General features: G+C 39.0%; 1 protein-coding gene across 2 annotated transcripts in view; it reads left to right on the top strand.

The window, feature by feature from the left end:
• The first annotated feature begins 2,361 nt into the window (after nt 1-2,361).
• PTPRN (protein tyrosine phosphatase receptor type N) overlaps nt 2,362-18,046 on the top strand; it is a 41,690-nt gene continuing 26,005 nt past the window's right edge. For both annotated transcript variants that reach the window (XM_026707983.2, XM_026707982.2), the window contains exons 1-3: nt 2,362-2,562; nt 16,699-16,749; nt 17,682-17,795. In XM_026707983.2, the coding sequence (XP_026563768.2) occupies nt 2,430-2,562; nt 16,699-16,749; nt 17,682-17,795 (298 nt within the window). In that variant the 5' untranslated portion in view covers nt 2,362-2,429. The remainder of the gene's footprint in view (nt 2,563-16,698; nt 16,750-17,681; nt 17,796-18,046) is intronic.

Below are 18,046 nucleotides of genomic sequence, written 5' to 3'. Positions count from 1 at the left end.
CCACTCGATCGCCCTATTCTATTCATCAGCCATCACAGATGAGCTTTCCTCTAACCTGATCGCCTCGAGGTCCTTTAATCCAACTTCGTTCTCTACCCAGGAAAGTTACAGGTTTTGCTGACAATTTAGTGGTACCTCAATCAGTTTATAATTGGTCTTTGTGAACAAAATGACCTCTAGAAGATACTGAGTGGCATACAAGATTGAAGGAAAATTGCTATGACCTTTCTGGTGTGTTTTATTTAATTTTTCCACCATCAAGAGTGAAAAGACAGTATTGTAGGCACAACCGTACATTTTTACTTGGGTGAGTTTCTCTACTTTCACACACTTTTATTTATCATTAAATTATATACTGTCCATCTCATGGTTTTGGGCAGCTCTAGGCAGCTGTTTATAGTAATTATAAATTGTTTCATATTAGGACCATTAGATCTCATAGCCACAAGGATAAATGAGTTACTCCAAACACACACAGTACTACATATTAATTCTTCAAGATATATGAGATTTATTTTACAGCTGCTTCTCTGTTCAAAGCTAAATCAATTTGATTGTAAGGAACCCTGTTTTGATAGTTGCCTATCGAATTCTTAGAATCAGAGAGATGGAAGGGAGTCATGGTTGGCGGTCTTAGTCCCAATGGCTGATTGTCCTCTGCAGTTGATTCCACTGTTGGAAGCTTCCCCTGGGGTTAGAATGAGTTTCCTAAGATTGACTTGGAATTTGTCGTCTGTCTTCAGGATTGAATGGATGGGGGGGGGGGGAGGAATTCTGCAGTGGTTGAAATTTCAGTTGGCAGGAAGCCAAAAGGCATTCTTGGGCAATGTCACATTTTGTTTGCTATCATTTTCTTAAGTGTGTTTAAATGAGAAGGTGGGTGCTTTTTAGAGACCTGTCTGCAATCGAGTTATCATCCAACCTAATTTGAATGCATGGCAAAGCAGACCTAGAGAACTGACAATAGCTTTGTTCCACTCTCATAGAAGGTAGATCACCTGAAGATAAGAAAACTTCCCTCCTTGTTCCTTTCCCATCACCGAATTATCTAAACCCCCGCTGTTTTGAATGGATGCAGAAGCAGTTTAAAAAGAAAAGAGATTCATAAAAGGATCCCATCAAGGGTTACACGTAGGGCAAAATGCTAAAAATACCCATCCTTGCATTTCAGTACCTTGAAGAATGTTTGAGATGGGTTCATCCATGGCCCCTTAAAGCTGATGCTTTTACTGCTATAGTTGCTGCTGGGAGCAGAATCTGATGCTGGAGAGGAGACTGGCTAGACTATTCTGTCCGCTTCTCTTAACAAGAGAATACTTGAGTTCGTTTGAAGTAAAAAAAAGAAAAGTACAATAATAGTACCACAAGTGCTCTTCCTAACTCTTTCTTTGAGGGTAGGGTCCATCCTTTTTCTGTGTCCCTCATACAAAACTTTAAAACTACCCCCATCAGGGCTGGAGAAAGCCAGCTGTACTACAGCCACACCACTGTCTTAAGAATTGTCATGAAAGTCACCCCATGATTTTATTATTTTTTTTAAAGATAATTTCACTGCAAATGAGGAACTGTGAAGCATAGTTGTGTATTGGTGGCTTTCTGCGTGACTATTGTAGCGATTTATTAGCATTCGTTGAGACAGGATGAGAATGGGTGCTGTAGCACAACGTTCCCAGATGTGATGTAATTGCCACCAAGGTGTCCTCGCCAAGAAATGATGCTCTAGCTTACCAGTTTGGTTTTGCTTTTGCTTTGTGGATGTATCACGGGTTTCTTTACAGGATTTGAGCAAAAGAAACGAGAGAATGTTGCCGCCCTGCTGTTGCCAGTTTTGGGCCCTAAGACCAAGACTTCCACCCCTCTGTGTCACCTGAGAAGCAGTAGATATTTGTCGGCCTTCAGGGCTGGATAAGTTTAGAAGAGCTTCAGGTTTGTAACAGGTGTATATTGAAGCTTCAAATGAGCAAAACCTAGGCTGTGCTTAAATGTCTGTCTGCTAGAGGTATAATTTACCATCTCCCTGCCTTGTGCTTGATGCAGGGCTGAAATATAACTATTCAGAAGGGCGTCAACTTAAAATGTTGATGCAATTGATTGGAGGAGGCATTGCCGGGACCGGGGAACGTACCAGGTATAATCACAGGTGGAAGAGGTGAATCTTGTTTAAAAAAAAAAAAAATACGGAGGCGTAACCCTAAAAGTCGGGCGTGACCAGGGATAGTCAAGCCCCGCGTTTCGAATTCAGGCGTGTCCTCTTCCTGGGCTGCGATAGGCTGGTGGGGCCGAGAATCCATTTTGCATGGGTCTGGAGATTGGTTGGTTTGCGGGGCGGTGCCGTGCCAGTGTCGGTCTGGAGGGGGCGCTGATTAGGGATGGTGCAGCGGCCGGGGAAGTGGCGGCTGCCCGGGCTGTGAGCTGGGGCAGCGACCGGCATGGGGCGGTGGCGGAGTCTGCTTCGGGCACTGGACGGTTTCTGCCTTTCGCTGCTGCTGCCGCTGCTTCTGCCGCTGCCTCCGTTCTTGGCCGCCGGCGCTGCTGGAGATCGCCCGTTGCAAGTGCTGCACGGTGAGAACTGAGGATGCGGTGTGGAAAAGGGGGGCTGCCGGGAGGGAGAGGGAAGATGCCGAAAGGGGACCAGGGTAGACTTGGTTGGGATGCTCCGAGCTGGGATTGGCAGGGTGAATCGTGGGCCCCCGGGCTCTTTACAGGCGCCTGGTCAGCGTCTCGGCTTTTTGCCCTTTCTAAGCGACCAGCCATAGCTCCTTGGCTTCCATATGGCTGGATGGAGTTGCACGCCCTTCTCTTATTCCACGCCGGACAGAGGTGATTTCTCCTCCCGCTTCTCTATCTGCGTCCCCAGAATAAACTTGGTAGGTTGGGGTGGGGGTTGGATAGGGAAGCGTCTTTTTTTGGCTGGGTGGGATGAAAAGGGTGCCTTTGAGCGCCAAAGATGGTGGGGATTTGGAGGGGAAAGGGGTTCACTGGGCAAAAGGGCGGGGAAGGTTTCCACCTCTCCCCTTTTCTGCAGGCTGCTGCTTTTCCTGGAAGCGGCGGCAAACGGGCACCTTCTATTTAAAAAAAAAAAAAAGCATCCGTCAGAAGATCCGGCACCGGCTCCTTGAAAACGGAACCGAACCACTTCTCCGGTCCCGCTGGGCTGAATCCCACCCCTTTTCCATCTTGTTTTGCCCCTGAGAATATTAGGGTGGGTTCTCCCCCCGCCCCCCACCTCAGCCAGGCTAGTTAGCACCGCGCAGCTTCCTTCCCTCTTTTTTCCTCCCCTTTTCCTTTCTTGCATCTCCCCTCTTTTTTTTTTTTTTTTTTTGCTGTTGCATAGGCAAGTATGTTTTCCCCCTCCCCTCCGCTTTTGGGGCGAGTTTTCCCAAGTGCGGATTCGGGCCCCCTTCCTCCAAAAGGAATATTGTCACCATTTTGCGTGGCTGCTTGTCATTTTCGCGTCACGGCGTTGCCAGGTTCGGCTCGCTGCGTGTCTCCCACGGCCCCTCCACGCGCAGCTTTCTGTATTCATTTACAGAGCGGATCCCTTCGCGCTCTCCCCCCACGCCGTGTTTTCCTGCTCAGTCAATTCACTGACGTCATTCTCGATGGTCTCTTCATCCCCCTCCACTTTTCCATCCTGGCCCAGCTGCCTGTTGCAAATATCAGCTGTCCCGGCTTCCTCCTCCCTCCCTTTTTCTCTGGCTGCTGCTGCTGCTGCTGCTGCTGCTGCTGAAGATCCCTCTCAATTGTTGTTGAGAGGGAATTCCTGTTTGGAATTAGTTCTGCATCTCTTCCCTTCCTTCCTCACTTATGCCAGAGTGCCTATGAAACCCTGGCGGATTTTGACATTGTGGTACTTTGCCATGTCTGATTGTTCACCTTTGCTACCTTGCAGATACCCTGTAGAACCCTTTGCATGAGGTTGTTGCAGGCAGATCCACGCTCTTTGGATTAGGATTGTTCAGTTTGGGTCACTCCAGGGATTTTGTAATACCGGCTGTGATGAGCTCCAGCCAGTGTAGACAATGGGGAGGATTGTGGGAGCTGAAGTCCAAAATATTTGAAGAGACCAAGTTGCCCTACCATTGCCTTGGAACTACAGTGACTGTGATTGAAGAGGCCTGGGTGAACCATTATTCAGTATAAAGCTAGTACAGGCTACAGAGAAACCATAATTTCAAAAACCTTTTTGATTATGAATCCCGTTTTAGAATTAGCAAGAGGGCGAGGTTTTGTCTACCAAGGAAGAAAACGTTAGCAAGATGGGCCCAAGCTATCACATCACATTCAGGAAAGATGTACTAAATCAGATATACTTAACCCTAAAGTCCCACTTGGATGCTAAGTACATTCCTTTCTGAAGTCTGCTATATTGGAAACGACGTATTGATGGAGAAAAATGTTGAAAAGCAAATACTTTTCTTTCCACAGCACCTTATGAAACAGATTCCAATGGAGTCTTACAGAAGTGTTTGCTGGCATATGAGAAACAAAACGAGCAGGCTTCTAAAAGTAAAATATGCAAGAGCTGAAATTCTTCATTAATATAAATATTGACTAGATCTTGTGGGAAGATTGGTGTCCCATTTGGTCTCTCCTCTTCCATAAATCCAGAAGTGTAACCCTCAGCTTGGATATAACATAGCAGGGTGGGTGATTGTGTATGGCTATATTTTCTGCAGAGAAACTGAACTATGTTTCCGTCCAAACTCTCTCTCGCAGAAATAATGATCTTCTTTTTTGATGTTGATAAAGCAGGCAATGCCTGGATTGGAGAATGATGGCAGGAATAATAAGTGGGCATTATTATTTCTTTGCTTTTGGCAGATTGGTTGATGTTCTTGCCCGATGAGTGCAGTAATAATAGTGATAACAAAAGTAGTAATACTGATAATGAACCTTCATGGTTGATCACAGTCTTATTCTGCATACCTTTACTGAGCCAAAAAAAGGTAGATGTTGTAAATGAAAGGACAGCATACATGTGGCAGAGCCATACCTTTTATTCCTGTTGAACGATTTATGGTCAACGGTCCTATTATTCCCACTTAAGATGGTGGGAGAAACCTTTCACTTTTCTAAATATTATTTCATACACTCCCAAAGAGAATAAACATCCTTTTACTGTCCTTAGGCCAGGTCTCTTACTGAATAAATTTTCTGAAATGGCGTATTGACAAAACCATGATTTTAATTTTTTGTGGCATTATTATTCTTTAACCAGCCAGTTACATCTGACAACTGTATTCTACACAGGATGATATAGGCAAAAATTATAATTGCAAGTAGCTTATTAAGTAGTTAATTGCTGTGATTTCTATATAATTATCAGATAAACAATAATCTGTAGAGTATCACGCTTGGTACCTATGTAAGAGAGACTAAACCTCAGCATGCTTAATTGAGTAACCAGGACCTGAATAGTAGGTTAGTATTTCATCAGGTTGCATTCACTGGTGATGACATTCAGGCGGAGAAGAGAAGCAAGAAGAACTGTTATTTTTTGAACAGCTCTAATGATATCGTGGTATAGTATGAGCTATAGCACCCACAGTTAGAGATGAAATAATACAGGTCATTATTAAAAAATCATTTGAAGTTCCAAAAATGGAAAAGTTGCTTTCCCTTTAATACTTGAATAAGTGTTTTTCCTTGGTGCTTTAATTAAACATTGGTAAATACTATCACAGCCTTTAATAATTTGACAGAAGGCCATATTTTTTCCCAGTCCATTGGCTGCAGTTACGTAAAATACCACACATACATATTCACACGCAAGCTATTGTGTTTACATTTTGACATGGTGGTTGCATGAAATGTTATTGCCACTAAGGAATATGAGCATTAATATACATATCAACAGCAGGTTGACTATAATATTATGTTCCATTTCAGTGAATTGTGTCTCTGGCAAAAAGTCTAGATTTAAAACAGGAAATTCTTCCTACTTTTTAAGCACAAAAGGTTTTAGTAAAATGCCTTAAATAGAGGAGATCTGGTGAAGGGTTCCTAAAGACCTTTTGCTATTCTTATCTTAGAAACATGGAGGGACGGGGCTCAAGATGGAGTCCTCTAACCAGCAATCCGTGGCTTTTGGAGCCTTGGAACCCTGCTGCATATAAATATTTTCATTAGTGATTTAAAAGACTCCAAGCGGCCTAAGACAAAAGGAGGATATAGTAAACAGTTCTTGCACTATACCAATTATCATCTTTGTATAGATGAGGCTTTTTCCTCTAGCCCTGAGTTCTTCCTGTGCCAGGACATCCCAGAATTTGAAGAGAGGAAACTCTCAAGCCCTGTTATGAGATCCTACATTGATTTTGGTAAGCAAAAGAGAAGAGGATGTCCTTCCCAAATGAGCTGGGTTCCAGTTATTGCATGGTTATTTTTTTGACTCTTGAGAAATTTGAACTTCTTCCCATCATTAATTTTAGTTATCCTTTTTTTTTAGGGAACCTTTTTCTAATTCCTTCCTTCCTTCTTTCTAATATGGTCCAACTACCTAGTCAGACTGACCAAATTAATTCAAGATGTTAATTTTTTAAAAAATGGCAACATATAAGCTTCATTTTTAAAAATATGAACAGGTTCCACAAAGCACAGTCTTGATTGGTAGAAAGGTTTTGTATGTTTTTAACATGATCGTGGTTCTTCCCTGTGGGAATTTGGGGATACTAAAAATAGTATATACCAGTTCCCATTTGTTTGAATTTTTAGTTTTGCTTCAGGCAGTTGGAATCCCAAGAGAAAAATTATGGCACGATTGAAATTAGTGAATAAACAGAAAATTTGGGAAAAGATGAAAAATACAGGACTGATGCTACATGAAACTTGAAGTCTGTTTTGATAGAAGCGCAATATTTATAACTTGCTTTATGATACTGGAACTTCATCGTCTTTTTGCCTTATTTCATGACTGAAAACAGCCTGATCAATTGGCAGATGAAAATAATGGGGGTTAATTGGAACAAAACTCTATTGTGATACAACTCCTGCTATTTTACCAACCCTGAGGAGAGATTTTCTTCCTTAAATCAAGCATGTGAAACCACCCAACATTAGAGAATCTCCTACTTGGTCAGAGAAAACTGACATGCAGCTCAGGGTGTGTGTGTGTGTCAGAGACAGAGAGACTCTTGCCCCCACTCAAATAGTAGTTGTCACCCACAGGAAGGAGGGCTTTTGTGTAAATTCGTTTTGTACACCAATTGTACCCACTCCTGAATTTGGAGGCCCATCTTATCACTCTGGGATTACATTTCAACACCGCTTGAAAGCTGTAGGTGGTGCAGAATGTGGCAGCACAGTTACGGACATGCCTTAATATTCATGTTCTCCGCTGGTTGTCAGTTGGCTTCCAAGAACGTTTCAGGGTGCTAATGGGCAACTATGCAGCCTTTTGTGACGGAAGGATTTGGTATTTGTGGGACTGCAGATCTCCATTGTCTCTGTCCATCCGATAAGATCTGATAGGGTTGGCATGCTCCAGCTCCCATCAATAAGCGGGCTTTTTGCAGGATCCAGTAGGCACTTCTCTTCTATCACCATGCCTGATTTTTGAACAGCATCCCCCACTGTCAAGACCGTATGGCTCCAGCCCTGCTGCCCTTTCAAAAACCTGGCTCTTCCATCAGACACTGGGCAAGAACGATTTATGAAGCTGCTGGATTTAAGTTTTTCTGTTTAGTTGTTTTAGTGTTTTGTTACTGCTTTCTCAATATTAATTTTCTGTATGATATGTCTTGAGCTGCTAGTCAATTTGATAACCCTATAAAACAATTTTTTTAAAAAAAATCAGCTAAGTTCTTGTTCAGTCTGACCAAATTAATTTTCCTGAAGGGACAGATGGATTTGTAGCATCCATCTATCATTTTAACATTTGAAATTTTTCCCCTATTGCCCAATGTCTTCTGGTACCTTGGATTAAACTGCAAGGAGTGGCCATTGCTATATCTAATCCTTTGTCAGGCGCATCCTGATTTCCTGGTTTGCTGAATGTGTTGCTGCTATGGTTGGTTGCAGAATACTACTTCTCTGGAGACCTCTGAGTCATACTGATAAAGACGTCAGAGGAGGTATAACGTATGTTATGTTAGCCCACTCTGACTCAGAGTAGATCTCAGTGATATTCCATATGGAGGTGGCTGAAGATAAAAGATCTACTATTTTTATTCCCTGGCATTCTCTAGTTTACCTTAGAACTTTGGTATTTTTATGGAATAATAAATTCACAGGGTTGAAAATCCCGAGCTATATTTATGTGCTTGGGGCTGTATACCTAAAGTACCTGCTTCCATGAGCCACAGCTTCCTAGAGGAACAGTAAATTGGCCTTCACAACCAAGGTGGGTTGCTTTGATACAAGTGGAATCTGATGATTCTGATTTCATCCTGATAGATTCAATTATTCCCTAGATTTTTCTTCAGTCTTGACAGCTAATATGGGCTGCGTGATTTTGAAACATTGGAACAACAGGAATATCAAATTGCTGACACAGTTGAATGTATGACCCATAGATATTCTGATTTCTCTTGATAAGAAAGGATAGAATGTTTAGGGGGGGGAAACCCCTGAATAAAATCACATTCCCTATAGCTTCAATTTCCCCTTTGAGATAGCTTTTAATAAAAATGGGAATAGTTTATATTCCCAGTCTGAGGCAGTACCTGTGGGACCATGGTTTATTCTTTTAATTGTTTCTCCCCTGCCTTGTAAGCCAAGCTTTCACAAAGCGTCTTACTAAAGTAACTGCAAAAGCTAAGCTAAAAGAAATAGTCCTTTAAAAAATTAAATATTAAAACTTCCATATTCATAGTCTGAAGTGATCTATGTGATGAGGAAGTGAAGGAGGATATATTTAGGAAATCAAGATTAGAATATTTTAGAGCATATTTAGCACCATAAGTATATTTTCACGTGCCTGTGAATATCTGTACATGAGCATATCACCAACAGTTTTTCAATACCACATGTAACTTTAGAGAAAGAGGTAAATCTATAATTGTGTTTAAAACTGCTGCTTATTTTTAAAAAAAAGAAAAGAAAAGAAGCAGTCACCAGAAGCAATGCCTGCATTAGTCTTGAATTCACAGTGGAAATGATGATCTTCACACCTTTCTTCAAAACATCCATCGATAATCTAAAATAATACACAAAAGGCTTAAAATAATACACAAAGACTTAAAAACAGCAGACGCTTTAAAAGAAAAAGGTAAGTTTTCTTAAAAGGAAAAAACACCACAGTGGAGAGAGGAAGAAACTATTGTCAGAACCTGCTTGGAAGACATCAGTATGAATAAATTGTTATAATTACATAATATGAATTCACAATTATATTTCTGGATGGGGATTCAGGCAGCAAAGGCCTGCATTGCGTAGCAACACAATAGCTGGGGTGGAGCAACAGTGAGGACAGCACATTACAAAATCATCCCTAATTAACCCGTGTTACCGTCAGGCTGCTTGTTAGTATAGGAAGACTTCTTTTTATTTACCATCTGATAAGTTGGATATTTAAATTGTATTGGGAAAATAATTACATTAACTAAATGTGTCCAGTATTTTAGATGAATGTATATTGCTGGCCTTTTTCAGATATTATCCTTTATAAGCCAATATATATGGATTGTTCCCTTTTAATGTTTGCAATGTGAAGAAACGACTTCGAGTTCTGTGAAAAACTTGGGTGGAATGGGAGTTTCTTAGTTGTAGATGGGCTGTTTAGACGTTGCTTAATCTTTCTGTAAGCTAAGCTTGGCAAAGCTGAGTTCAAGTGATACAAATGATGTATAATAGAGATGGAGAACTATGACCCTTCTATGACTTGTGAACTTCAACTCCCAGAATTCCTCAGCCAGCATGGAAGTTAAAGTCCGCAAGATAAAAGGGCCATAGTTCCTCACCCCTGGTATATAATGAAAGGCCTTTAGGGAAAAACTTCTCTATCTTTTTCTGAATTTGGGGGTCAGATATTTGTAGAGCGTTGAAGGTAATGCTTCTTAGAGGAACTTGTCATTTTTTTTGCTATTTTTAAATTGTTTTATTCTTATTTGGTGGGAGTTGCTTAGAATCATTTTGGACTAAGGTTGTCTCTAAATCTCAGAAATAGATATTTTGATGTCTGAGATATCCCTTTAAAGTGCTTGGAGCAATCTGGACTCCTTCCCCATTCTTATCGGTTGAGAAAGGGAGGATCTACCCATGTGGAAAACCCTGTGGTAGTCCCTTCACTCTTAAATATCCCATTCAGTTCAAGAATTATTGCAACTACCACATCGCAAGTAGAAAGCAGACTGACCTATTATTACATTCCTGCAGCAAGGCAGAATTCTTTACCAATTTTTAAGATGAGATGTCCCAGTGTTCTGTATTGTTTAGTGTTACTCTGGGTTTTTTTTAGCTGAAATATGCTTCTAAAGTTTCCACTTAATTGGTTTTATCCCTGCCTTCTGGAGAAAGAGAATACATGAATCTGAATATGTTTGTTTGTAGTTATAAACTTTATTTTGGTTCCTGGACCCTGGTTCTTGTCTCGCATCTTTTTTATTTAATTTGATTGATAAAGCAAGGAAAAACCTCTCCTACAACTACAGTAGGAGCAGACATGGCACAATTCTACCCTGGTGCTATAAACATGGTTTAGCACATTTCTCCATGCATTCAATAGAAGATCATACATATTGTTCCCATGATTTTGCTGGAATTTCCAAGAAGTTACTTTTTTGATAGTTGAAACAATTTTCTCTTTTAGTTGTTATCCTTGATTGATTTGTTTTTGGGTTCATTATTTTGGTTGGTTCATTATTTTGTCTATTACAGTTGAATTCATGTTTTGTTCACCATATCAATGTGCATATTTCAAAGAAGAAGACAACTTACAAAATTTAAAAGGCATAAGTATATTAATAAAAAAGAAAACTAATCAAAAGAAAAAAGATTGCATGCAACAGCAAGATACAGCAGCAGCAGAATAGAACCACAAATAATTGATTGTACCTTTTTTTAAAATCCCCATCTCTAGGTACCTTTAGAATTAACAAGGTTTTCAACAGTGATGGAAATATAAGGAGCAAAATATGAAAAATGCTTTCTAAAGAATACATCTTTGGAGCAATCGCTTTGGAGCAATTATGTCCTTTGAATCACAAAGAGTAAATAAAAGTGGGCAAGAATTACAGTAAATTTCCAATCTTGGCTAAATGGTTACAGCTGTTAGTTTTTGATTATAGTATAGTAGTGTTTGAGAACATCTTTGATGGGTGACTGATGCACATGAAGCATCTCTCCCAGACCAAGTGTCATACACAGAAACCTTCAGAGGAGTAGTCCACATTTTAAATAGTAAATATGTATGTCAGTTATATTGCATGCTTTCCCCTTCTAAGCGCAATAAACTCTGAAGATAATGTGCCTATGTGAATAGAAAATGGATAGATGGATAGAATTCTTTAGATTTTATGATATAATTAAAAGACATTATAGCACACTTGGCAAATATTTATTCTATGAAATATCCATCTACTCTTAAATGAATTTTCCCTGTGTTTCTCTGTGTTCTTCCACTTTTCTCTCATGGTCACTGTTCACATGTATTAATTTTTATAGATAGAAAAGTGTGTTGCCCTTTGGGGGAGAGAAGTAGGAAACTGCCAGGTTAGCATAGGAAAAGGTCACAGCAGCCAACCCTGCAATGCTCCCTACATCTGGCTTTATCTTCACAAAAAGGTGTTTTCTCCATCCCTTTGAAAAGTGACTCTGGGCTTGATGCATCTCATCTGTGGGGTTTGCAAGAAAATTTGCGGAGATATTTTGACACGTGGACACGTCCTTATCATTTTCTTCTTTCTTTCTTTTGAAAGAAGGGCCCAGCTAAGATATCAGTGTTGCCTTAGGTTTACTAACCCCCAACTCATTCTTATATCATTAGGAATGGAGGAACTACTCTTTCTTTGTAACTGAGCATCTTTTGCCAGCTTCAGTGCTTAGAGATTGGCTGTGATGTGTTTCAGCACTATGGTTAGCTCCTGGCAGTCATCTTGTGGCTGGCTTTGTTTAACTGTATGGGTAATTAAGCTTAGAATAAGTCCTTATCCCTTGCTCAGTGTTAAAAGGAAGTACAACATCAGTGCCAAAATGTTGCATTCAGGGCATTTTCATTCTTAGGGTTCCTCCCTCCATTATGCAAATGTTTATTTGTCTTAAGAACACCAACTTCTACACATTCCTCTTAAAAAGAAACAAAGATAATAAATAATTCATGTTTGGTTTTAGTGATTGTTGCTGTGATATCCCTTAATTGCTTTTAATTAATTTGTTCCTGCAAACAGGGAATCTAACGTTTTGGCTATTCTTACATAAACCTGAACAATTTCTACAAATTATTTGTATCATATTTACGAGATTGCAAATGGTGATTCTGCAGGAACCCCACAAGGTAAAGAAATGTTTTGACTGCAGAGAGGAAACCAGTAATTATAATCTCCTCCTCTTGTCCCTGAAGGGAATAAGAACCAACTAAGGACAACCCAGAACATCCATATTACTCAAATGAGAATCAATTATTCCTTTTAAAGGGGGAGAGAGAAAAATCGGGGAAGCTACAAATTAGAAGACATTTGCATGAGAGACTAGGATGTCTACTCAGTTATTTATTGTGGATTCTTATGGGCAGGGAGGAGGAAAAAGAAAAAAGAGTTTACCACCTTTTGATCAGAGGCTATGTTAACAATTATGTGGTAATCATCTTAATTCTGCATTTAGCAATGCGGAAGTCTTCTGTTGTGGAAGCAACTTGTCTGAGCTGCAAAGGTTGAACCTAAGAAGAGCTTCTTAGTAATAAATATACAGGATTCGTGTTTTGTGTTTTCTCATCTTCATGAGCCAGATAATTAACTGGTAAATCAGTCTTCCGTCTCCCCATCCTTTATCTCCACTGGTGGTGCCACCCAGATCTATTGGGCTTCAGCTTTAGTAATTATTAGGTATTGACAACACTGGTTGAAGCTTTTGAGAATTTTAATCCAAGATATTTTAAGGATATTTTAGCAGACGAGAGTAGAAATCTTCCCCCCTCTCTCTCATGCAATAGATGTATCTTTTCCCTGAGTTTATATGATACTGCCAATGGAAAGCTGCTTTTATGGATAGACTAGAAATGGTATAACAGGATAACAGAGCTGAGAGAAATTTTGGAAGTCTTCTAATCCAACCCTCTGCTGAAGCAGGCTACCCTATCACATTTCAGGCAAATGGCTGTACAAACTCTTCTTAAAAGCTTCTAGTGATGGAGCATCCACAACTTCTTGAGACAAGCTATTCCACTGATTAATAATTCTCACTGTTGGGAAATGTCTCTGTAGCTCTAGTTGGATCTCTCCTCGATAAGTTTCTATCTGTTACTTCTTGTCCTGCCTTCAGGTGCTTTGGAGAATAGGTTGACCCTCTCTTCTTTGTGACAGGTCCTTTATAGAAGCCCCTTTGTGACAGGCCCTTGGAAGACTGCTATCATGTCACCCACTAGTCTTCCCTTCATTAGACTTGAAATACCCAGTTCCTGCAACCATTCTTCATATGTTTTAGCCTCTGGTCCCCTAATCGCCTTTCTTGCTCTTATCTACACTCTTTCTAGATTCTCAAGATTTTCTTTTTTTTAATATTGTGGTGACCAAAACTGGATGCAGTCACTTCTTTAGCTTGAAAGCAGAGTTGTTTTTGGTTTCTGATTGCCAAGTATTTGTGTGACTCATCTTGTAATTCAATACTCTATTAGGAACTATAGATGGATACCGTGCTAGTTCATTCCTTTAAAATTACTTAAAACTCAAAGCCTGAACTTAGTTTCTATGTTTCTTATCTTTTTTAGTGCACTAGTTCAGAGGCTTCCATGCCGACATTCCTTTCTTTGTGAGACTAGTTCTCCACACCCTTGGATAAGGAGTTTTATTTTTTTTTAAAGGGTTGGAAGTTGCTGTTTTCAGTAACAAACAAAAAGAATATTTGAACTGATGACACATGCCTTAAATTAATAATAAGCAATTATTTTTTGTTTGTTTGTTTTTAGATTTTTTTAAAAAATAGGTAAACATTGAAAAAAATAGAAATGAAATTAAGAAAAAATAAGTGCGGTAGATGAGAGAAGAAAATAAAAAGAAATATTTAAAGAAGTCACTTCTGATCTTCCCTCCCACAGACATACTGATTGCTACTCCTCCCCATCAAGATTATATCATATAGTTCACTTCTTCCTATATTCAACCCTCTTCAGTCACCAAATTCAGAAATCATCAGGTTTTTTTTCCAAATCATTTTTGTCTGCTTTTAGCAAAAAGTCACTAAAGGATTTCCAGTATTTTAAGAGTTTATTGTTTTGTCTCTGATCAAACAAGACACTTTTGCCATTTCTGCTTGTTTAGTCATGGTCACAATCCAATCCTCCACAGTGGGTTTTTATTGTATTATTGTATTTTTCCACCTTTGCACGTATGGTAGCCCCTCTGCAGTTACTATGTATAAAACCAATCTTTCATACACCTTTTAAAATTAGCTACCCTTAAATCCTAATAGGAAAAAAAAAATCTGGTTTCAGCAGTAAGTTACTTTTTAAAATTCTTTGCCTCGTCGTATGTATTTGCTTATTTATTTATTGCTTTATAATATATAATACAAAAGAAAATAATAGGAAAATGGAGGAAAAAGGGAAGAGAAAAGTGTGGGGCAAGGGGGAAAAAGAAAAAAAAGGCATTGACTTCCAACTTCCTTTGGTGCAGTAGAATAAGATAACAACATCAAACCTCAACTTTTTACTTTTACATAATATTATAAGCTAGCCATTTCTATAACATTATATAACCTATTAATCGGTAAAACCAAAGATCAAAGTTTCATTTTTTTCCACCTCAAGCCCAAAGCCCAGAAGCAGTTTCCAAGTAGAAACAAAAATAATCGTGCTTTTTTTTTCTTTGATCAAAGCAATCAATTTAACCCTCTCTGCTAATGCCATCAGCTTTTGCAACCATTCTCCATTTTTGTGCATTAAGTAATCTTGCTGCCATCCACATATATAACATCAACATTCCAATTTTTTCACCAAGTCTTTTTTCATTAAGCCAGAAGAAAAGTTTTTGGTTTTATCTTTAAATTCACTTTGGGAATCTTCTGCATTCTCCTGCAAAAGCCTTATCTTATGTATTTGCAACAAATATTTTTTCAGTCTTTCACAAGTCTGCCATGAATGATAAAATATCCCTTCAAGCTTTCCATATTTTCAACAATGATTAGAATTATACATTCTTTATACATTTTAGAATCTTAAGATTTAGATAATTTCTCTGGAATCGTTTACGAGTAGAACATTGTTTCATAGACATTTTCTCTTAAATTTTAACACAATGTGAAATTCAGTCTTTTTAACCACATTCTTTCCCATTGATCCATCTGTATATTAGAACCAAAATTCTTAGCCCATTTACTCTTTAACTTGTTCTTCTATTTTAAATGTCAAAAGAAGTTTATACATATGAGCAATGGTCTTTTTTCTAAGTCAGGTGTTCATTATATTAATAATACATATGACTAACTAGATGTGCCTCAACTCTGTGTGGGTTGATAGATACATTGCCTTTGTACAGTATAGATGAGAAATCACACTGATATAAAAAAATTAAATGTAAGCATGCATATGTAGACATTTATTTATTTATTTTGTCTTATTATTTCTCCATTAAAATATATTTCCATCAAATGAGAGTGCAAGTCAATTTCTTCTGTTTGCTTCATCTGTCAGTTTCTGTGGTGATTGGCGGTAGAGATTAATGTGTAAACTTCTATCCTTTTTCTGAATGATTGTTGAGATTTTGCAGAAGCATCTTTTTGTCTATTCAATGAATGTCATTCAGGTACTTCAACGTAAAGCAGAACAGCTTGAAACTCACTCTTCTCATTGGAGAAATGCTCAGAGGTGGTGGTGTTTTTTTTTACAGTGGAGGCATTTCCACAATTGAAAAGAATGCTGTTTTAGGTTCATATATGTTCTGGGATCTTCACTGGTTCAAGTCAGGCTAGGGAAACTTTTGATAGCTTCCATACAATCACAACCTCCCTAGGGATTGTCCAAATTTGGTGGTGCTATGTTGCTATTTATGGGCAAGCCAGGACTTTTCAGGGTTTAAGAATTGCTTGCACCTTTTTTAAAATCAATTTTTAAAATTAAGTTCAACTTATTTAGAACTTATATCTTGGATTCCTGTTTTGGGCGGGCCAATAGCTCCTTTGACATTTTGAAAACATGTGGACACTCAAAGACCATGGCTGCCACAAGGATGGGCAGATGAGCTACCACGATGGGTATTTCAGAAAATTAAATAATAGACTGGTATGAGGACTCTTGAAGACATTGGATGGGGGGGAGGAGGCAGTTAGGATTACTCTAGATTTTCTATGTACTTCTATCAAAATATTGTAGAAAACTGCATCATTCAATTCTCTTAAGCTACCAGAGGTGCCAAAAACAAGGCAAAAAACCCCACAATTTACTGTTAATTTTAATGCTTAGAATTGATACTTGCTTAACCAAATTCAGTCTTTACTGAAGATATGGCAGTCATGAGAGATAATCTCATTTCTAAACAAACTAGCCATGTTTTAGAGAAAATCTCTTATCTTTCTTTTCCTTTCTATCTCTCTTGTGTTTTTTCCCTGCAGGCTGCTTATTTGACAGGAGGCTATGCTCTCAGCAGGAAATCTGTGTGCAAGGTAAATTAATATAGCACAAGGGGTTTGTGGCTAGAAGACAATCAAAAGTGTTAAAATAGCGGGAGGGAAGACAACTCCTGCCTGTTGCTGGGGAAAGATGTGAGCTGCCTCCCCTAAGCCTATAAAATTTGTCTTTTATGCAGGGAGAGGAGAAGTCAACAGTAGGGTCTGGTCTTCCCCTCATTGATTGAGACTATTTCTTTCAATGTTGATGTATGCCTCTGATATTAAATCTGTCCTTTAGGTTGCATATTGTTATTGTTGTTATTGTTATTGTTGTTGTTATTTAAGATTCAATCTTCAATTTGATTCACAGTCTGAGACTGCTAAAAACTTAGCTCAAATCCTAATTAAGGACCTAAGAGCTATTAAGTCTTGAGTTATATAGGCAGTTGTTGTTACTATTTTACATATACTACGGTACAAAATCTATATATATCACAGCTATATAGAAATATCAGTCTTCCTGGGTAAATAAATGAAGAAGAGTGCCTGCTTAGCTGTTGAAAACATAATGATTTTCCTTTTCCTGTTTCACCAGATACTGGGGGTGGGGAATCTGTGCAATCCCCACATTGCTAGGCTACTTATCCTAGCATTCCTTTGAGTAGCAATTCAGTTTGAGACCCTTCATTGTTAATTATTCGTTATTGTGCACATTGACCTAAATGCTTGTCCCTATGAGTACAAAAGGGCTTACTTCTGGGAAAAGTCTGCAGCCTCAACAAGTCCTCAGAGCTTGAAGAAATGTATAATTTGTTCAAGCCTTTTTGGTTTTCAATGGATTGTCAGAGAAGATCCATATACAGCCCACCATGCAAATTATATCTAGTATGCCTGGTATTATTGGGCGCTTCCTTTCTTCTCCCCACTTCAGCCCTGTCATTCTGGTACATGTAGACAACTATCCTGTGAATTTGTTATCTTTCCAGATGGTTTATTTGGCCAGTGCCAGGAAAGTTCATTGAGAGATCAGCCCTACTTTCAAGTCACTACACCAGTGCTCCAGCGTTTGCAAGATATTCTACGGCATCTTATGGCACAAGGTGACTATCAGCAGGTAGCAGAGGAGAGCTAAGGATAGAATAGGGAAGCGAGCTATCCCTGCATCAGGCAAGATTTTGGGTGCCTCCTTCCACCCTTAATACTATAGTCAGAAACATTCCCTCCCTCTTCTGGATCAGATTCATAATACAAAGTCCAGGAGGAATCTGGTGGCACCTTTTCAGACTAACAAATGTTATTAAAAGCATTAATTTTTATGAGCCGCAGTTCCCTATAGAGACATATTCAAACT

This window comes from Pseudonaja textilis, chromosome 1 (genome assembly GCF_049901715.1).
Source record: "Pseudonaja textilis isolate UNSWEBS1 chromosome 1, rPseTex1.2, whole genome shotgun sequence".
Taxonomy (NCBI): Eukaryota; Metazoa; Chordata; class Lepidosauria; order Squamata; family Elapidae; genus Pseudonaja; species Pseudonaja textilis.
Note: the sequence above shows the minus strand (reverse complement) of the source record. Positions and strands in the feature narration are given on the sequence as shown.